The 22,272-nt window shown below is 47.3% G+C and overlaps 2 protein-coding genes across 17 annotated transcripts in view; one reads left to right on the top strand and one right to left on the bottom strand.

Moving 5' to 3' along the window:
- Nucleotides 1-4,359, top strand: part of CRYBG1 (crystallin beta-gamma domain containing 1) — a 211,196-nt gene extending 206,837 nt beyond the window's left edge. For 5 of the 6 annotated variants that reach the window (XM_021090505.2, XM_084961601.1, XM_021090512.2 and 2 more), the window contains one exon: nucleotides 3,664-4,359. In XM_021090505.2, the coding sequence (XP_020946164.2) occupies nucleotides 3,664-3,752 (89 nt within the window). In that variant the 3' untranslated portion in view covers nucleotides 3,753-4,359. The remainder of the gene's footprint in view (nucleotides 1-3,663) is intronic. The other variant, XR_014806521.1, reaches the window with a different exon arrangement.
- Nucleotides 4,262-22,272, bottom strand: part of RTN4IP1 (reticulon 4 interacting protein 1) — a 52,867-nt gene continuing 34,856 nt past the window's right edge. For 4 of the 11 annotated variants that reach the window (XM_084961797.1, XM_021090552.2, XM_084961776.1 and 1 more), the window contains 3 exons: nucleotides 20,323-20,506; nucleotides 16,421-16,513; nucleotides 4,262-6,985 (listed from right to left, as the gene is read on the bottom strand). In XM_084961797.1, the coding sequence (XP_084817923.1) occupies nucleotides 6,878-6,985; nucleotides 16,421-16,513; nucleotides 20,323-20,506 (385 nt within the window). In that variant the 3' untranslated portion in view covers nucleotides 4,262-6,877. Of the gene's footprint in view, nucleotides 6,986-16,420; nucleotides 16,514-20,322; nucleotides 20,507-21,106; nucleotides 21,188-22,272 lie in introns of all 11 variants that reach the window. The other 7 variants (XR_014806588.1, XR_002343677.2, XR_014806587.1 and 4 more) reach the window with 5 other exon arrangements.

Here is a 22,272-nt window from a genome sequence, read left to right on the forward strand (position 1 = left end):
CCTGGAGGGCTTGTTAAAACAGACTGCTGGGCCCCAGCCTCAGAGGTTCTGATTTAGGTTCTCAGGTGGAACCCGAGAATCTGCCTATCTAATAAGTTCCCAGGTAATGACCATACTGCCTGGCTAGAACTAGTGATTAAAATTTAAAAACAATGTAGAACAAAACTGACCTTCTAATGTAGACATGGGAATACAGGGAAGGATTGTTGCTACTGACAGGCAAACAAAGACAGTGTTTTATTCATGTCACATGGGGGATTTTGCTTTAAATTATTAATGGAGACGCTCTATTCCCTATCTGTGTGGTTATGTTTATAAATTTAGTGAAACCATAATGTACCATACACACCATTTTAAATCATGGCTCGAAAGTTTTACTTGAGTCAGGGCTCTGGGCCAAGGCTGTCATTTAAAATTAAGATAGGGGGTAAAGAAACACCTGCAACCTGGCTTTAAAGTGGCTTTTCTGAAAAATGGAGAATAAGCCTCAATAGTCACTTCTAGAAGATGGTCAAGAGGGGAAGAGTGGCCAGCCCACTTACTAATGGGATTAGAACTCACAAAGAACCTGAGGAGCAGAAGGGTGCTTGAAGGCAAGTTACTAAGCTAACTGAGCACAAGCCTGACGCTCCATGTAGGGAGCAGCACTGAGCAGTGTCTGACTCCAGGCTGGACAGCCTCACGTCAGACACTGTATAAAAGGCAGGCAGCACCCCTGGATGTGACACGTCCTTTAGTGTATACACTAGCACAGCTGATCTGCAGTATGTATACAAGTAGGAAACCCATTTTATAGATGAACAACCTGAGATGCGAACTATTTAACACCTTAAACTCTGATCAGCTTGTTGAACTGGACCTCCTCAGTCTGTACAATACAAGTTTCAAAACCTCCAGAGAAGCCAAAGAAATGTGACTAAATTGGAAACAATGGGTTTGGGGGAAAACATGGATTCATGTTTCTTATAAATGTGACCAATTTCCTGTGTCCAGGGTTAAGGTCATTGTAATCCTTATGAATTAGTTTCTCAGAACACTTCTTTTATTCTTTCCACATGTATTTATTGTGTACCTACTGTGGCTGGCCCTGTGCTGGCAGGTATCAAAGTGAAAAAAAAAGATACTACCTTGGCTTAAGAGAGCTTACATTCTATAAGCTCCAAGCAGAGGGGATTTCCCCACCACTTGCTACATGGGTAGTAAGGCTTACCTGGGTTCTAGTCTTGTCTCTGACAAGAACTATGAGACTCTAGGAGCTTCCTCCTTAGGGTTTTGCTTTAAAGCTCCAAGGTCACTTCCTAACATGCACCATAAATTAGTCAGTACCGCTGGAATAAGGAGGCTGTTCTATGTGACCTTTCCATAGATCTGTTACACTGGATTTAAATCTCAGGATGTGGGAGGATGATGCCATCTTGTGGACATGAGGGGTAGTGCCGCACATCTCACTATACACTGTACGAGAGCTACGTCTCTTCAGGGCACTTAATAGGAGACCATGACTTTCCTCATAGCTGTGGACCATCTGTTACCTATTAACATTGCCCCGAGATTTATTAGACCAAATATCTTTCTTCTGACTTATCTCCTGGAGTTTTGGTGACATCCGTGTATTGTTCCAGACCACAGACACTATGACAACAGTTGGAAGCTGATTCATGCTCACTTTAAAAACATCAAGTCTGGGATGATTTTAATTCTCCCCAAAGGCAGAAGAATGAATCAGTTTATTTCAAGAACTTTTCTAGTCTTCATGACTCTAATTAGAATTATGATGTAATATACACAGAAGTTATGTTTTAAGATACTATAATTTTCTAGAATGAAAAAAGAGATTGTGACCTTAGTACTTTCTGAAATCTCAGTGGACTATACCGTGTGTGTGTGTGTCGATGGAGGTGGCGAGGTTTGCTGATGGTGGTAAACTTTTTTTTCCATTGCAAACTTACACATAAAAGGCCCAGGGCACTTTGCTCTTATCTTCTGTCCTCTCCGTATCAATGATGACAAACCAGTTCTTATAAGATGGCAGAAGAGGCGATCTTCTCTGCCACCCAAATCTACTGTGTAAGTTTTCAGACCTTTTAGTTTTTTTGTTTGCTTGGTTTTTGCTATTTAGGGCCACACCCATGGCATATGGAGTTTCCCAGGCTAGGGGTTGAGTCAGAGCTACAGCTGCTGGCTTACATCACAGCCACAGCAGCGCAGGGTCTGAGTCCTGTCTGCGACCTACACTGCAGCTCACAGTAATGCCAGATCCTCAACCCACTGATCAAAGCCGAGGATGAAACCTGCATCCTCATGGATGCTTACCAGTCAGATTTGTCACTGCTGAGCCACGATGGGAAGGCCAGACCTTTTAAATGTTTTATAAATGCTTTAAGAGAATGTTTAATTCCTCTTGGCTTAAAGCTGCCATATGATTTGAATGCCAGTCATACTTACCCTGCATAATAGGTAAACAGATTTGTATTTTGATGGACTCATTGGTATATAACGTTGGTAAGAGGCTTATGCTGAAAAGGCTAAGAGATCTGAAAGGATGTTTATTCTGCACTGGAAAAAGTCAGATGAGCCTTCCTTTTGTTAATGGGATGCTTCTCCATTGAAAGAAGAGGCTATGAGGCTATTTTTTAATACTGAAGTGTCTGAAATACTAGTTGGCACCCTTAGAAAATATTCTTGTGAGAGGGAGTTCACAGAAAGCCTACTGGTTTTACAGTGCAGTGGAACTCAGCATCTTAAATGCTGTGGATTTTTATACACCACTGTCAGAGTTCCCGTTGTGGCACATCGGAAGTGAATCTGACTAGGAACCATGAAGTTTCAGGTTTGATCCCTGGCCTAGCTAAGTGGGTTAAGGATCCGGCATTGCTGTGAGCTGTGGTGTAGGTCCCAGATGGGGCTCAGATCCCGCGATGCTGTGGCTGTTGGTGTAGGCTGGTGGGTATAGCTCCGATTCAACCCTTAGCTTGGGAACCTCCATATGCTGCGAGTGCAGCCCTAAAATAGCAAAAAACAAACAATATATATATACACACACACCACTGTCCATGGGTTCCCAGACACACACACACACACACACATACCACTGTCCATGGGTTCCCAGATGCACACACACACACACACCCACCCACCACTGTCCATGGGTTCCCAGAAGTGGAACTGCTGCCCTGTCTCCTGGGTGTCCTTCAGACCTCCCCCTTGACCTGATAGAACCATGTCTCATTGTTCACACAGGACTGGTCCCACCTGACAATATTCCACTGCTAAGGCCTGCCTGCTTTTGCCTCACTGGTATCTCAAGTCCACGATTCCACACTGCATCTGTGACCCAGTCTCTTTGTTCCTTTTCCCTTCTCTAGATTCTAAGAGTGACGATGGGAGCTTTTAGGACTTGAGTAGGAAAAGGAGGCCCAGGAGGTCAGACATGCGGGTGGAGCCGCTGGCACCATACGGTGTGGCTTCAGCCCCTTGCCCCGCAGCGCGTGTGCCTCTTTGCCCTCAGGTCCGTTTCTGGGCCTGCTCCCTGCTTTCTTTCCTTGAGGCACATAGTTTTACACCTTGTTACTCATGGGACATGGGTGTTGTGATCAACTGTGTCTGTTCCAGCCCTTCACGGGGGCACATTTCCTTTTCTCATTTTCCTTTTTTTTTTTTTAGGGGGTTCTCAGTATGACCAAAACCACCTTATCCTTAACTCTGTCAACAAAGAGAAGTTAACACAAGAGTGGGAAGCCATGGTCCTATAGACCTGAATGAAGAGTGCAGGAGGAGGATTTCCGGAGGTCTTCCAGCTACCTTATTTTTAAAAAAAGAAAAAGCACCAAGAAGAAGATGGAGCTACTCCTTCAACAGCTCTGGATTCTCTCGAGTCAGGCTGCCATGACCAGGATGACCGCTCATCTGCTCACAAGACTGTAATCCTTTTAAACCATTGTTTGTCCTCCTCTCCTTCTTGCCTTTCATTTCGGTTCAGTAGCTGCTTAAACAGGTTGCCTCCTTAGCAGCCCTAGGGAGTTTTTAAAAGTTATACCGAGACTTTAAGGCTATGCACATTTTAAATTATTTCCAAAGATGGAGGCGCGAACAGGACCAACCTTACCGACTCTGTGGACCTACAAGTCCTGCGCTCTTGAAAGAGAAGGACAGCAGCGTGTGAGATCAAAGACTGTTGAGCATCTGAGAAGAAATAATTCATTAGGCCTGTAATTTTGGTCCCTGACCTTCTGTTTTCTGGACTCAATAATGACAACGTATAGAGAAGTGGGGAGAACTTTATCTATTCAGACATATTTTAAGGAACTAAGTACAGACAAAATGTTTCTGCTAATATTAAAAAATCAGTAAATTTACAAAGATTTCATGTCCCTGTCTGTTAACATTTACTAGCAGGATCGGGATTATGTTTACCTCACCCGTGGGCTGCTCTAGGATGTCACGCTTGAGTGTTGTTGAATGCTTTTCTTGCAGATCCCACTGAAACACTGTTATTACCAAGACCTAATTTATCAGCCCATTCTCACTCGTCTACAGCTAGCTCTAAAGCAGTGCTCCGCAGGCCTTTGCTAAACTTGAGTCTTTTGGCCCATGTCCTGCCCTCCTGTCCTGCTGCACCAGCATGAGGCCTACGTGGGCTGCCTCCCCCGTGAGGCTCCACAACCCTGTGCCTGGGGTGACCGCTGGCAGACAGCCTCATGTCACTCAGTGCTGAGTGGTGTGGAAGCCTCAAGAGGATGACCAGCAGTTCTCTCCAGGAAGTAAAGGAAGGAGGCCTTAAGCGATCCTTGTCAGCCAGATCGTAGAACTGGGAACTCAAAAATGCAGCAGGTACTTCGATGAAAACTAAAAATGTTTAGCTGCTGCTGGCACATATGCCGGGCCCAGTTGGTGCTGTTCAAATCATGATTCTAGTTTGAACAAAGCTGCTAAGCGTTCCTTGAATACACTTTTCTTCTTTCTGTCCTCATTGCGTTGTCCTTGTCACCCTGACAGTGCTCTTGTCACAGGTAGAACAAATCTTGTTTCCTTTTCTTCCATTCCAGTATGTTTCCAATTCTAAAACTGCTCCTCTGGAGCCTGTGGTGGGCAGTTATGTCAGCAGAGTAGTTTATCTTCAGCTTTAAAAGACTGTTTGCACATGCCCAGCAGCCACCACGTCTGTCCCGTTCTTCGGCCCTTGTGCATATCACTGCAGTATAGGGGGGTGAGACCGTCTAGCCTCTGCTGCATTGATCTCCGGGATAAACTTGTTTCTGGTTAAACACCAGTGATGAGATCTGATAGAGTCCATTCAGTAGCCCTCCTAACACTTCAAAGAGGGTCAGCGGGCAGATGCGAAACAAATGTCTGATGAGGATGAGGCGGGTTTCAGGGGCGCAGGAGTAGCGGCAGGAGAAGACTTTCGACTTTCCAGGCTCAGTGGACATGAGGGTGAGTGAGGTCATCCCCCAAGAGCCAGGGCCTCATGAGCATCCGGGAGGCCTGAAGGAAAAGGAGCTGAGATTGTCTGGGGGTCCAAAGCGGCTGTATTCACGACTGGAAAAACTTTCTTTGGAGGTAAATTTGTATTGGTGAGCAGAGCAGTTTTAGAGACAAGCCCTCCTCCAACACTACCAAATGACAGCCAGCAGGAAGGAAGTAGGTAGAAAGCTACTCAAATAGGTCTGCTTTAGAAGCGAAATGCCAGCATCTGCGGTACAATAACGGGGATGGGCACAGCAGGAAATAGACGCTTACCAGGACGGGCACAGAACAGAGACTCAAAGGCTGCAACAGGCTTATTGGCGAAGATACCTAAACACAGACATTTAAGGTCAAACTGGAGAACTCTGGGCCCCAATGGAATGGTGGTAATTTCCATGGAAGAGTCCCCAAAGGAGCATGTTTCAATTGCTGAGAGAGGACTAGCCTTTATGCAAAAACTGAGTTTGTTTTTGTCTTTTTGCCTTTTCTAGGGCCGCACCCGCGGCATATGGAGGATCCCAGGCTAGGGGTCCAATCGGAGCTGTAGCCTCTGGCCTACACAGCCACAGCAACGCCAGATCCGAGCCACATCTGCAACCCACACCACAGCTCATGGCAACGCCGGATCCTTAACCCACTGAGCAAGGCCAGGGATCAAACCTGCAATCTCATGGTTCCTAGTCAGATTTGTTAACCACTGAGCCACGACGGGAACTCCAAAAAGTGAGTTTTTAAAAGTTAGAAATTTTTAACATCACCTTTCATTTTCTAAGGGTGATCTGATCACAGGCTGATTTTTAAATATGACCCTGAGGGGTTCAGAACTCTAAGGGGCTATTGGCAGAGGAGTAAAAATCAAAGGAAACCTTGACCAGTCTGAAAAGTGCCCATTGATGAGTCTAAGAAGGACTTAGCTTTAATCTCTTCATGCTCCTGTCCACCCACACGCTCAAAGTTTTAATCTCTCACCTTACGATGATACCATCCATATGATAAAACAGTTTGAGTACTACTAGAACAGAAGCTGCTGTAACAATTCGCAAATCTTCTGTGAAAGAACAGTTTGAAAAAACAATAGGCAACTTTGACTGTATGGACAAGTCCAAATGCAGGTATTTCCACATTGTGTTCTCACTTATGTGTGTATCCCTTGAACTTGGCTCAGAGGACCTCGGCTAACAGGAGTGCATGGCTGTGTCAGGGCAGGTGACATGGGCAAGCCCCCGTCCCCGCTGGGCAGAGGTGATAGCCTGGCTGTAAAAACAGTTTCTGCTCAGTTCAGAAGATGGGAAATTACTGGCAAAAAGGTGTGTGTTCTTGACATTTACCTCCTGGAACTTACAGCCTATCTGGAAAGGGCCGGCGGGCACTCGCCAAACAAAAGCCAACAATCGCCAAACTGAGTGTTTATTTAAACGACCTTAATGACGGTCTTTCCTCGTGCGTGGCCTCTTTCTACCTTCAGAAAGGCTTCTGGGACTTTAGAAAATGGAAAGGTTTTTTCAATAACTGGTTGAATCTGAAAGACATAAGAAGAGGTTGACCAAGTGGGTAAGAAAGCCTACATGATTCAAGGTAGAACACATCCGTAATTAGTTTCTTCACAGCATCAGCCCCAGCCGGCTCTCTCAGGTCTGTGCGTGGCCCCCAGGTGAGGAGTTCAGGGCCACACCACTGTCCCTCCTCCTGCCTCTTTGCATCTCCTCTGTAACTCAGCCCAGCCCGACCATCAGCCTCACTCCTGCTCTATGCTGGTCACATCACTCTCCTGCTCGGAGCCCTTCCATAGCCCTTCCCAGCCTCAGGCCTCCTTGGTCTCCCTGCGTCACCAAAGGCGGGTGACCTGTCGTCGTCTGCACGTGGGATATACATGCCTCTCTGTGGCCTCCACCTGCTCCAGGCCCAGGGCTCAGCCGACCTGCCAGACTCACCCAAAGCTTAGTGTACCTGTGGTACAGGCCACTTCTTCTGTTTGCCCCATGGCACCCAGCACAATATTAGCACACAGCAGGAGCTTAATGTCACTTGCAGAGTTCCCATTGTGGCGCAGCAATGAATGCGACTAGGAACCATGAGGTTGTGGGTTCAATCCCTGGCCTTGCTCAGTGGGTTAAGGATCTGGCGTTGCTGTGAGCTGTGGTGTAGGTTGCAGACCCGGCTCAGATCTGGCATTGCTGTGGCTGTGGTGTAGGCCAGCGGCTACAGCTCCCGTTAGACCCTTAGCCTGGGAACCTCCATGTGCCATGGGTGCGGCCCTCAAAAGACAAAAAGACAATAAGTAAATAAATAAATAAATAAATAAATAAATGTCGCTTGGGTGAAAACCAGTAAGATAATTGGGAAGCAAAAGTCTTAAGTGGGCTCTTTGGGCCCATCCCTGACTAGTGCTGCCGGGGGCTTTGCTAAGCCGTGGAATTTACAGGAATGCAATCTCATAAAGGCTTGATGATGCTGCTTTTTAATCCATCATTAGCACTGCCAGCAACCTCCTTTTGAAACTAGAACCAGTTGGCGCCCTCTCTCCCAGTGCACAAAGCTAGCTGAACTCACCTTTTCAAAACTTCAAGCAAAAATTAGTAACTATCCACTGGGTGTTTCAGGGGTGGCCCACCTCCCACAGCCCCACAGGTGGAGATGAGGCGTCAGAGGGGACGAGCCTACATATAGCCCCCCTTTTCCTTTACAGGAGGAAGAAGTGCCTGGTACTCAGATCACCTGATTGGACCTTCCTCTCGTGTGAACTTCACAGCCCTGCCACCAGAGAGCGCGTCTCAGACTCCAAAAGTTCTCCAAAGAGCTGAAAATTCTCTTGTACACACAACCAGGATAACCTCTGAGTAAAAGCAGTAGCCAGGGAAGTTCCTGTCATGGCTCAGTGGTTAGCGAACCTGACTAGCAGCCATGGGAACGCAGGTTCCATCCCTGGCCTCACTCAGTGGGTTAAGGATCCAGCATTGCCATGAGCTGTGGTGTCGGTCACAGACGCGGCTCAGATCCCACGTGGCTGTGGCTGTGGCTGTGGCTGTGGCCGGAGGCTACAGCTCCGATTAGACTCCTAGCCTGGGAACCGCCACATGCCACAGATGTGGCCCTAAAAGACAAAAAGACCAAAAAAAAAGCAGCGTCCCAGTGGCTTGGAGAGGGGTGGGTTCACAGGGTTTTCGGGTGGGACGTGCAGGGGAGAACTTGGACGCATTTTACGCTTTTATCAGACAAAACAATAGGTTTCCTCTGGTATTCTCACTTTACAGATGAAGACATTACAGCACAGAACTATGTAAGTTGCCCAAAGCACTGCTAAATGGAAAGGCCAGATTTGTTCTGTTCTCTGTGCCACTGTGCACTAAGCTTTCAGGCCACTAGCTGCTTTCCACGTCTATTCCTAAAATCCTAAGGTGAGGAAAGGCAGTCAAGGAGTACAATGCATCATCCCAGCCTGCATCCTGGCTGGCCTGCCTCATGCTAAGGGACCCTACCAGCTGAGGATCTGGTCTCTGGGCCCCGTGTCCAGGCCACCGAGATGGCAAGTACCTGGTCCCTGTGCTACCAGGCCCATCTCACCTGTGGAGGACATGCTGGAAATCAGCGCCACCGCTCCCCTGCTCCCCATCAGGCTGAGCATGATCTCGGTCTCCCCCAACATGCCCGCCCGCACGAACAGAACAGATCTGCACCAGCTTGTTAGAGGAAACCTATTGTCTTGTCTGATAAAAGCGTAAAATGCGTCCAAGTTCTTCCCTGCACGTCCCACCCGAAAACCCTGTGAACCCACCCCTCTCCAAGCCACTGGGACACTTTTTTTGGAAGCTGATTACCTGGAAAGGCTCACCTGAATGCATGCTAAAATGCAGAGTCCGCATCTCCTGTCAGAACAACTAAATCAGTTTCTAGGGATGGAGTGGTGACAATGCATTTTAAATTAGCTTCTTGGGTGAGTTCTCTGCACATCAAAGTGGGCATCCCTGCACCCTTTCGCCTCATGCTTAGGGTTCCTGACTCGCATCAAGCACATACCCATCCACTGCACAACGATGAAGTGTCTGCCTTCTAAGTGCCAGGCACTAAGGCAGAGCAGGTACACGAAGCAGGCACCCGAGAGAGAAATCAAGAAAAGAAAGAACGCAATAACACTGTCACTGTGCACTGAACGCCAGTGACAAAAGCAACACAGCAGTGGCATCTCGAGGGAGAGGTCTCAGAGGAACCGGGAATCCACCTGCTCCACTCCAGACTGAATGGCCTGGCCCTCCTGGCTCTGTCCACTTTAGAACCTGACTGGAGACCCAGACTCTGAACTGATGACACAGGCAGCTCGCAGCCACTGCCACTTTAATCTGGCTGGTCAGGCCTATTGTGGCGAATAATCCCAGAGGGCTGACTATGGCATAACGGGCATTCAGCTCTTCCCATAAATGACAATGAAAAAAAAGGGCTTTCGATTAACAGGCAGGCAAATGCCACTGTTGGCTGATCATGTGACAGCAAACCAAGCTTAACGGGATAATGAGGCAGTGTCTGTGTACAGCCTCGCCTCGGACCGAGAATGCCTGCTTGTTACGGACAAAGGGATCAGGGTAGAAAGCCAGAGAGGGGAAAGAAAGGTTACTCGCAGTGAGGTGGGGACATTCATGTGATGACACTACTGTAGTCGGGCCAGCACAGGGAGCCCTGGTATAAAGCGGTGGGCTCCACACCGCACCTCCCAGCCGCTAGGACACGCGGGGCTCACAGCAGACAGGCGCCCACAGCAGCAGCATTCCTTCCAGTCTCGGACCCAAATTCAGGCTCTCCTGAGTGTGCCTTCCCTTCCCTACACAAAGGCCATATAGAGCCAGGCCATGGCGTTTGGCACCTGCTGCCTGACACTCCTTCTAGGACAACACGGACAATGGGAACCTCAACCTCCTCAGAATATTGTTGCTCACTGGCAGCTGAGGCAGAAACCCTCTCTGGAAAGAAAACCCTCCGAGCCAGGAGCAGGGGACAGCTGATGGATGGGGCGGCACCCAGGCACCTGGCGCAGGCAGAGGGGCTCCCCCACTGCAACCCCCACTTCTCTGCAGGAATCACAGAGCAGTAGTAGCGCCTAAAAGTGATGGAAATCTCTGATCGGTCTGCTGGGCAGACTAGGAAACTGAAGCCAAGTGGTGAAGTACAAAATGCAAGGTCAGCACTTATAGCAGAGGAGCCAGAGTCAGGGTCCTGGGCCCGCGATACCCTCACTGCAGGGCGTGGGAGCATTCCGGGGAAGGAAGCCCCAGTCTCTCCACCTCTTCCCCAGACCCTCGGCCGCAGCCTCCACTGGGCACAGAAAAGGATCTCAGGGCAGGGAGAGTGAGGACACAGCCAGGTGGCAGAGACCCAGGGAGACCCGGGTCCACACACCTGTGCCCCGGGGCCCCAGGCCCTGGGGCAGCAGGATTTAGCCCAGCACAAGCTCTTGACAGGTGTGGCCCTGAGCTCTGCTCCAGGTTCAGTATCTCCGGAGTCAGGGTAAAGGGGAAGGGGGAGCTTAAACAATGGAGGCAAGAAGCAGACAAAAGAAGGTGGGCTTTGCTCAGACTTCCTATTTCTTGAACTGCCTGGCCCCAGGTGGAAAGCTCAGGCTGGAAGATGGGAGGTGGGGTGGGGGATGGGGGCGCTCTCCAATGGAGTAAATGTGCCCAATCTGGAAGCATCTAGGACTTGTCCCTAGGCCACCCTGAAAAAGGGCACCCCTTCCAGACAGAAGAGGAGAAGAGAAGCTCGGCCTGCATTTCCCCCAGAAATGATATCAGTGGCATCTGAAAACGTCAGTAACATCAAGGCTGTGGGATCCATGAGGTGTCTGCCCCATCAGGCAAGACAGCACTCTCCTGGAGGTCCCGGGGATCCATCCCAAACCATTAGATTCCTTCTAAGGAGGAAAAAAAATCCAGTTGCAAATAAGGAGCTTAAAGTTTAGGAATACAGTTCATTGCAAAACTAGGGCCGAGCTGCCCCAAGAGGGCTCTGCAAGATCATCTGCCCCAGGACATACGACATTTCTCTGTGGTGGCGCCATCCAAAACGGTCACTTCGAGCCACATGGGCCTAGTTAATAAAAGTAAATAAAATGTAAAATTTAGTCCCTCAGTTGCACCAGTCACACTTCAAGTGTTCAACAGCCATGTGTAGCTAGACTATGCAGACAGAGAACACTTCCACCACTGCAGAAAGTTCCAGCGGACAAGCACCGCTCAGGATGGAACTCTGTGTGGCCAGCACATCCCTCCATACCCCACTGGGTGAAGCAGAGGGCCCACAAAATTCAAACAAGTTACATAGGAACTATTCCCATGCTGACCAGAATAAATTGAGGACTTTCCTTGGCATGGTGGTTAAGGATCTGGTATAGTCATTGCAGTGGCTCAGGTTGATGCTGTAGCTTGGATTTGGTCCCTGGCCTGGGAACTTCCACATGCTGTGGGCACTGCCAAAAACAACAACAACAACAACCTAACCCTCCAAAAAAACTGAGATAGCCACATCATAGCTCAACTAAGAGGCCTACCTGGCCATCCAGGATCTTGAATGGACCTATGGGCTCAAATAGCCTTAACAGTTACATCAAGGACACATGTGTGCTACACATATTCAAAACAATTTCCTCCCTCCCATACTTGATCCCTAGCTTTTGAGTTCCCCTCCTCCCAGGGGCAGCAACCAATCCAACAGTTCAAGTTTCTTTCACTCTCTTGAGGTATTTTATGTATTGTGGGAGGCAGAACACCCTCAAAGATGTCTGCATCTCCCCCAAACCTGGGACTATGATAACTTACATGGCAAAAGGGGCTTTGCAGGTGTGCTAAGAGGTCAGTCGGAGACAGAGACAGGATGACAGAGCCGAGGCCAAAGTGATGCAGGGCTGGGAGTCAGAACACCGGTGGCCCCTAGAAAGAAGCTGAGAAGGCGAGGAAACATTCTCACCGCAGCCAGCCTCCTGGAGGAATGCAGCCTGCTCAAGTACTTTGGACTTCTTACCTCCCGGACTATAAAAACAACACATTTGCGTTGTTTTAAGCTATGTTGTTTACATATGGTGCTGTGCTGCAGCAGCAACAGGAAGCTGACACGTGCACAAAGAAACAAACACGAATGGATACTCTCCCTCAGAGCACGGCCACTGTCATCAGGAGCTGACTCTGATCTAAAAGACCCGCCTCACCACCTCCTCTTGGTCCTCAAAGATACTGAGAAATACCAGAAGAGGATTTGGTAGGTAGAATTCAAACTCCACCTAGCTAATGTCTGGATGACCATTTAGGCAAGCAGAAAAGAATAAGCTTCTATGAGGGATTTGTTTTTTACCTATTTCTGCCTCGATTATAAAGGCAGCAATGGATGGTGGAAGGAACTGTCCCAGAGGGCAAGAGACTTGGGCACTTCCTGACTGTGTGACCTTGAACATGTCATGTACTCTCTAGGGTCTCCATCTCCTAGTGGCAGGGTGGCGTGGCGGGAGGTGAGGACAAGAAACGAGCTATGTGCTTGGTTTTCCTGTTTCTAATCTTTGAGTATGCTAATCAATGATGTATATTTGGCCTGAATATAATGTTTGCTATGGGCTTCCCACTGCCCACCAACAAAAGTTTGCTAAATAGTACAAAACCAGGAAATGTTTACTGTGCTTAGGAGAAAATGCCAACAAACTTCAGCCATAAGGTACATAAAGAGGAGAAGCCCATCCAACTCAATGCACTAGTTGTAAACCATCCTTTTGTTTCACCCTACTGAAACTCAGAGCAGCTTTGGAATATTCAAGAAACCGGTACTGCTGGTTGTCGGACACAGAGAATCCCAGTGACGGAGGGACAGGAGACAGAGGAAAATCATAGGAAATAACTTTTCCTTCCTTTGGGCTTCTGAACCTTATAAATGTATTACTTATTAAAAAGCTTTAAGTGTGTACATATACATATGTATACACACACACACATACACTTTTTTTTTTTTTTTTTTTTTTTAAGGGCCGCACCCGCAGCACATGGAGGTTCTCAGGCTAGGAGTTCAACTGGAGCTGTAGCTGCTGGCCTATGCCAAAGCCACAGCAATACAGGATCCGAGCCGTGTCTGCAACCTACACCACTGCTTACAGCAACGCCAGATCCTTGACCCACTGAGCAAGGCCAGGGTCAAACCCACAACCTCATGGTTCCTAGTCAGATTCATTTCCACTGTGCTGCAGCGGGAACTCCTTTTTCTTTTTTTTCTTTTAAAGTTTTTAAAAGAGTAGGCCCTTTGGGTTCATGGCTTCATACTGCCCCCAAAACAACTACAGCTCCTCTATCAGATACATGCTAATTACATTCATGAAGCTCTCAGCCAAAGCTGGCAGAATTTCAGTGTCCTTGGCCAGCTTAACAATCTTTACTAACTACACGATGTGCAGGTAGGTCTGTTCTTTTTTTTTTTTTGGTCTTTTTGTCTTTTTTCTAGGGCCATACCCATGGCATATGGGGGTTCCCAGGCTAGAGGTCGAATCGGAGCTGTAGCCACCGGCCTACGCCAGAGCCACAACAACAAGGGATCTGAGCCGCATCTGCAACCTACACCACAGCTCCTGGCAACGCCGGATCCTTAACCCACTGAGCAAGGCCAGGGATCGAACCCACAACCTCATGGTTCCTAGTCAGATGTATTAACCACTGCACCACGATGGGAACTCCTCTGGTAGGTCTGTTCTATTATCCTTTCTAGTTACCAGTGTAGACAGGCAAAGACCTCTCACACCCAAAAAGAAGCAGGACGCACGAAAACACAGCTGGCCTCTGTGGCATCTACTATCACAAGTTAGCTTCCACAGTCTCAGAGCCCTTCACTGACAGAATGACCCCCATGCCCACGTGACCCTGGCGAAAGGAGAATCGGAGGCCAAAGGAACACCTCACTAGCCCCCACCCCAGGACACTCCAAGGGCATCTTTATTTCCATCGTGTCCTCATTTAGCTCTTCTTCCAGTTACCTACCGAACACAACAGGTACGTACACAAGCTGCCTCTCTTCTCTGTTGCATAAATAGTAATTTCCAGGTAGAGGGAGTCACAATATTTTGAATATAAAAGAGCAGAGAAAAGCAGGTGGACAGTCTGGAGCGGTCATCAGGACATGTGTGGTGACTTCTGGGGGACAACGACCTAATGATGGGGCTCCACCCACACTTAGCACTAGGAAGAACTATGGGCTCACCACCTCATGATGATCCATTTCCTTCTTCCCAGAAATAAAATAAGCATCCCTGTGGGATGTGGGGCAAGCCCTACAGAGAGGTCCTTGCTTCCAGTCACAACAAGGCTGAGCCGTCCACCCAGTATACCTCAAGGCTTGGAAGTCTGAGAAAAGGCACACAAACTTGCGACCAAAATATTTGGGAAATAGTAGTGGGCCATTTCCTATCGGAAGTTCCTTGGCTATAACAGAATTAAAAAAGTAAATTCACAGAAAGCAGCCAGTGGTTCCTAAACTGCACTCTTTTCCAAAACCAAAATGGAAAGATGAAATGGGCCAGCAAGGGGCAGGTGCCAGCACAAGAAAACCCATCTCCAGGGTCTCTTTCCATGGGGCTTAGCAAGGATCACATGGTGTGAGGCTGGCCCTGTTCCAACCCTTTTCCCAGCCCACTGGAAAATGACAAGGACAAGACAATTTAAGCTCAAGTCCCAGATTGGCTGCAAGCACTGAGTCCAGCAGCATGGTGGGGAGGGAAAGGCCCAGAATGGGATCAGAAGTATGAGCTCTGGTCCCACTTCTACAAATTTGAGCACGTCCCTTTATCCCTTTCAGCCAGTTTTCCCACCTATAAAATGAGGATCACTTTACATATGACCTCATGCAACCCTCTAGGGTGTATAAGTTTCTCCACTCTCTAATTCTATATGATTTCTCATAAATATCAGCACCAACACATGAGTCTGCTTTTGGATTATTCTTCCAGTGATGGCATGTCTGGGCAGTTAAAATCATAGAAGAACTCAAATAAGCAGGTGGTCGCTGAGGACCCTTTCAACCTCCAGTAGCCTGAGAGGCCTTTCAACCCCCAAAAAGGGCTGACCAGGCTACAGCCTGCAGTCCCTTCCCCATGAGGTCCACTGAAGGACAGACCCGAGGAGTCAAATGGCAACCAGTTTTTTCTGCTGACCCTCTCAGACCTACCATTTATTTGCCATCGATGTTACTATTCTGGCCTGGGAACTGGAGACACAGGGACCGGATTTCCAGGCCAGGTCTGCCTGGAGTTTAGATTCCACAGTTTATCTGGAAATCTGCTTGCCTCCAAAGCAGCCTCACGCTTGGACTAAAGAAGCTCTAGAAGCAAGTCTAACTGTAAAGTCACAGGTGTGTCCCCACCTCTGTGCAGCGACTGCCTTCATGGTGTCATCTTTTCAGGACTGCTGCCAAAATTCGCTGCCCACCTCTGCTACCATGTAACTAAGTCTTGGGGAAAATCACAGAAGCTCTCTGAGCCTGCCTCTTCATCTGTAAACCAGACGGTATAAGCCCTTTTCTCTTTTTTTGTCTTTTTTAGGGCCACATCTGCAGCATAAGGAGGTTCCCAGGCTAGGGGTCGAATTGGAGCTATAGCTACCGACCTACACCACAGCCACAAGTAACATAGGATCCGAGCTGCAAATGCAACCTACCCCACAGCTCACGGCAATGCTGGATCTTTAACCCACTGAGCGAGACCCACCTGCGTCCTCATGGATACTAGTCAGATTTGTTTCCACTGAGCCACAACGGGAACTCCACATGGCCTTTTTCAAATGCAGCAATCTATGTCTATGACTCCTATGGAGACAGAACCCAGGTCATTGTCCTTCAGCTTGGCGTGTAAGGTTCTTAGACACTGGCCAAGCCTACCTCTGCTGAGTTCCCACTCACCAGGCTTGCTGGGAGGGCACTGGGATAACAAGTGGCACCCTGGCAATACACATACCTTTCCTGCATCCACCAGTTCTGCAATGTCATCCAGATATGGACCACTGGCCATGAAAAAGGCCCAGCGGTAATGGACTCCTTGCCAGAAATGCTAAAAAGAAGAAAACAAAACATGTCAAATATTGGAAAGAATGAAATCCAAGTGCAAATTCAGGGAAACGTATTTCCCGGAAGACTGAGATGGACAGACTGCTTTCCCTCTGCCCGCTGACACAATGAGCCGTACACCCAGCACCTCAGCACAGTGACTGACTGACAGCGGATGCTCCATAAATGTTTCATAGATAAGTAAATCAACAGAGACATATTCATGTGAACTCAGGCTTCTTGACTGACAAGCAAGGAAGCACAGGAAAGCTCTTCTTAAAATGACAGTCTCAAGTCTTCCTCAATTTCTTCCCTAGGAGATCTCGAGACTTGAGGCACCAGAAAAGGCTTTTGACTTAAGAAAGCTTTAAGGGCAACAGGGCACCAAAATATGATCTTAGACAAGAAAACCAATCACGATTTTTTTTTTTTTCTGGCTCTGAGAGGAATAAGACAGATTTAAAGGCAAAACAAAGTGTAATGTTCCTCATGCATCACGGTGGATCTTCCCCTATAGTTACAGCAAGTCCCTAGTGACCTAATCTATTATGGGACAGAACGGCCCCTGGTGAACAGAAGCAAAAATCTTACACCAAGAGGGTTCATGACCACCCTACTACCATACTCATTTCTAATGCTGATTCTTTATGTCGGGTAGGTCATTATTGAACCAGCGGAGGTTCTCCATGATACACCAATGACCTGCCCAATTCAAATGCATCAGACGGGAGCCACTCAGACCCTGTGCCTCCCTCCCCACACCTGCTGGGCGAGCTCAGACTCTCTCCACTGAGCTGTCTCACAACCCTCAGCAGGATGATCAGCTGCCCTCACGGCGTAAAGCCAGCAGGTGTGGTAGAACACCCCAGCTACTCTACCTCAGGCCTTCATAGCTGTGTTATTTAGGTGAAGCGACTTCTGTCGACCTGTTTCCTGGCCTGTAAAATGGCGGTACCACCACCTAGTCGACAGGGATATTGGAAGGATGAAATGAGAATGTATGTATGTATGCCTTATACATAGACAGTATTCAATATATATTTATCTAGGACTGGAGGGAAAGCTTACTGAGCAAAGTCTGGGGGGCAAGGCCAAGTTGGAGTTTAAGATGGTGGAAAGACAGACAGCTCTGTCGTCTAGGCAGAGCTCTGCAAGTGGTGTGCCAGCAACGGCTTACTGGTTTGGCTGAGTGACCCTAGGTTCACAGTCTAACCTGGAACAACTCTAAGAGTTAAAGGGGTCACCATTCATAATTATCCCAGGACCACAGATGCAAAGAGAGCCAAGTTCACCTTAGAAGAGGTAAGACAAGCCCTCGGGGTAGCAAGGCAGAGCCTGGGCTAATGGTAGTTCGCACTTGACCCAGAGCAGTTTCAACATGCTATGCAAATACTATCATGTTCTGTGTGTGTGTCACAGGATGAAAGAGGCCAGGACGCAATGGTCTAGGCAACGAACTTAAAAAAAAAAAAAAAAAAAACCAACCACATTCGAAGGCTTAGGTAGCTGAAAACCAGAGGCACTGTGACTGTTCTAAGCTTGGAGCAGGTCCAGTTAAATACAGCCACAGAAGACCGGTTCATGTACTTCTCCCTAAGGTCTGGCCTTACAGGCTACAATTTAAATAGTCTGATAATTATTTAGGGTTTTCAAGAAAGAATAGTGACGGTCACAACTGTCATATCTGCAATTCTTTACAGTAGGTTGCCCTGTAAAGCGAAACTTTTGGTCGGAAACAGCAGAATTTTGATGTTCTGCTCTAAGGAGTCTGCATTTTTTCCAGGCTAGTACAGGAGAGAGTAAACCGAAGCAGGCAGGCAGTACAATGAGGCTTTAACTGTGCACATGCTCAGAAAGACATCAGAAACTACTTAAAAGGCTTCCACATGAGAGTACCGCTATCATCTTTCAAGAAGGGGAAAAGGGAAAATGAAGAGAGCTATGCCTGTTTCGCTCTCAGAGGACAAGGCTGAAGGTTAACTTGTAAGAGGGCTCACTGAAGTACAAACTGTGAAATCTTACAGAAAATTTAAACTTACATTTTAAAGCACGTCGGAAGCCTGGGTTTTGTGAAAAGGGAAAGAAGAGACAAAGGACAGCTAAGATTCCTCTCCCCACCACAAAGCACCCCGTGGATGCTGTGTCTGGCTGCCGTCTGAATCAAGTGACAATAAAGAAGCCGGAGCACAGTGCCTGGCCGTTCACTTCTGTCACCCAGACGCAGCCCCTAGGGGCTCAGGAGCGGTCTCCTCCACCATGGCTCTTCTTCCTCTACAGATGTGGTTAGTGCATAACATTCAAGAGACCAAGGTCCTAAATTCCACCCCCCACAAGGTTCCAAATTCATTTCTGGAATCAAGAAGAAGCTAAAGATAACTATCACAGGAGTTCCCGTCGTGGCGCAGTGGTTAACGAATCCAACTAGGAACCATGAGGTTTCGGGTTCGGTCCCTGCCTTTGCTCAGCGGGTTAACGATCCGGCATTGTCGTGAGCTGTGGTGTAGGTTGCAGACACGGCTCGGATCCCGCGTTGCTGTGGCTCTGGCGTAGGCTGATGGCTACAGCTCCGATTCGACCCCTAGCCTGGGAACCTCCATATGCCGCGGGAGCGGCCCAAGAAATAGCAACAACAACAACAACAAAAAAAAAAAAAAAAAAAAAGATAACTATCACACCAGTCATCTTGTAAATATGGGCCAGTGTCGGCTATCAACATGAGTCATAATCTCTTCACCCTCGAGGAACCTTCTACTGCTTTTTCTCCTGAGCCTGATGCACTTTGTTCAATTTAAAAAACAAAATGTATCTCCATTTTCTTCTATTACTTCCTCCATTTCAACACTAGTTCAGATTTGAAGCCAAAGCTCTGTAATTACCAACAGTGCATAACATGACACTACATAAGCCTCTGCCAGCACTGTGAGCACTGGGTCAAGAGCAGACTCTCTGGGTACTGGTGCACTGGTGCTGGTGCTGGTCTGTGCTAGTCTTCAAGGCCCAGCACACCCTGATGTGTTCAGTTAGGTGACATAGCGCCTAATGGCCCTGGTAACAAAATCGGGCTAATCAGGTCTTAGAAACTCCCGGAATACCATCAATAGCTAGAGTTTCTGATGTACATGAGATATGCACTGTCAGGACAAGTTGATATAATTCCAGAAAAGCATGATGATGCCATTTGTCCATGTAGCCTAAGAATACAATTTCCTTCAGGTTTCTGAAATTCAAAAAAATGCCCATGGACCTCGAAAGGTTCGAAAGCCCCAGCCTGGAAATGAATGGCCTATCCCAAGGCTACCACTATGAAAACAGCTGGCTCTAAGCTGTCTTCATAAAGCTTCTGCCTTCATAAACGAGAGACTATATACAGAGACTGGTGAAACAGGGAGAGGGCCATCAGGTACAGACAGGGAAAAAGCAGAAGGTCTATCAGATGGAATCAAGAGAAGCAGTAATCATTAATATGAAGGCTACCATTTAACAAGAGCTTCTTAGGTACTACGCATTGTGACAAGTTCTTCACATGGATTATCCCATTTAATCCTTAGGACACGCAGTAAGGGAGCTATGGCATTAGCTTCATTTTACAGGTGAAACTGTTGAGACTGAATGATGTAAGTAATTTGCATAAGGTTGCATGGCTACCGAGTGGAGGCCAGAATTTGTCCCCCGCCCACATGTGACTCCAGAGATCCCACTTGCAGCCACTGTGCTGTGCTGCCTCCAAGAGAAAAGAAACTGGCTGGGAGGAAACCAAGTTTCAGAAGCAAGAGGCACCTGCTTGCTCTCACCACCCAAGACTCCCCCGCCTACCTTGAGCGTCTTCGAACCCACAGTGACGCCTGTCTGCAACATGCCGTCCGCTATGCCCAACCGGTCCATGTTCAGGAGGAAAGGAGTCACCAAAGTCACATATGTGGCTCCTGACCACTTCTTGAGAAAATTTAGAGCCCATGTTTCGGTGGATCCACCAACATTGTCGAGGATAAAATCAAACCTGGAGAGAAAGAATCAAATCGAAACATCTTGGTCAGCCTTTACCAGGGCTCCCATCACCAGTTAGCTACCAGGTCTGTTGCAGTGACAGCTCACAGCAGCAGAGGGGCAGCTGCTCCAACGAAGGAGAAAAGGACACACCCACTTACTGGATCTCTGGGTTTTCTCCAAGGTAAGTCAAATGAGATTTTATTTTTTTTTATTTTTTGGTCATAACAGTCATCTTATTTTCTAATACTTTAAGAAGGACTTCAACAAGTGGTTTCCAACCGAGGGTGATTTTGGCCTCCAGGAGACATACTAGGCAATATCCAGAGACATTTTTAGTTGTCACAATTGGAGGAGGTGGGGGGAAGAGGGTACTGGTATCTAGAGTCCAGGGATGATGATAAATGTCCTACAACAGAAAGAACAGCCCCTCGCAACAAAAAAGTTTCAAGCCCAAAATGTCAATAATTGAGACACTAAGGTTGCCAAGGCTGAGAAACTCAACTAACTAAAACTTCACAGAAATCTGTAAAACCACCCACCCAATATAAGTCAAAGTATTCTTTTATCCACACGAATACTTGAGAGCAAAGTGTATTAGGTTTTGACCCACATGGGATGATTCGCTTTTATTCCCTCCACAATCAGAACTGCTTGTAGAAGCATCCTCTTCACTTTCTGGAATTTTCTTTTTCTGGTTTCCATGCACGAAATCAGCACAATATATAAAGAGAACCCAACAGCTCACTTTTAGTCTTCAGCTCTGCTCTAACATGCCAAAAAATCCAGTCATAATGGAATCCACGGGAACTGACAGATATTCAACTCCTTAAATCTAATCTAAAATTGCTACAATCACTACATTCTACTTAAAGGGGATAAAACCCAATGAAGCTTTAAAATATTTCTGGGAGTTCCTGTCATGGCTCAGTGGAAACGAATCTGACTAGTATCCATGAGGACACAGGTTCGATCCCTGGCCTTGCTCAGTGGGTTAAGGATCCAGCATTGCTGTGGCTGTGGTGTAGGTTGCAGATGCAGCTCGGATCTGGTGGGGCTGTGGCTGTGGTGTAGGCCGGCGGCTACATCTCCAATTTGACCCCTAGCCTGGGAACCTCCATATGCCAAGGATGCAGCCCAAAAAAGACCAAAAAAAAAAAAAAAAAAAAAAAAAAAAAATTTCTGAAAACAAAGATCTATTTAGAGAATGCATGCTTATAAATTAAGCAAATTAATAGAGGAATTCCTTTTTGGTAAATCCTTTTTCCCTTCCAAATTCACATTCATCTGGATGAAGTCAAACATCAAAGCTTCTAAAACCAGCTTTGGCCAACTTTGTGGCTCTTGAGTCTTCCATGGGACTAAACTAAAAAAGGGCAAAAAAAAATTGAAGGATAAAAAGTGCAGGAGAATGACCTTGCTAGATGACTATTCTTCTCACTAGAAGAAAAAAAAAAAAAACAAAAAACAGAACATTCTTTTCATGAGTAAGTTTCTACTTTTAAGTTCCTATTTCACTCCCAAATTTCAAATAAATATGATGCCACTTACTTTAAATAAAACTTAAAGGCAGTCTGGTATTACAGAACTGGCACTGCCTGAGAAAAGAAGTCCAGAGACTGGGCTGTAGACCCAGCTCTCCCACTAATGATTAAGCGGCATGACCTTGAGCATGAAAAAACTCCTGAATCCTCTGCCCCTTATTTTCTCAACTATAACCCAATAGAGTAGGGCTAAATGATTTCAAAGCCCTTTCCTGCTATAAAATTCTAAGACTCA

Source organism: Sus scrofa, chromosome 1 (genome assembly GCF_054392235.1).
Source record: "Sus scrofa isolate SSC_HxYL_T2T_F1_AM1 chromosome 1, Sscrofa_HxYL_maternal_Yorkshire_Landrace_v2.0, whole genome shotgun sequence".
Taxonomy (NCBI): Eukaryota; Metazoa; Chordata; class Mammalia; order Artiodactyla; family Suidae; genus Sus; species Sus scrofa.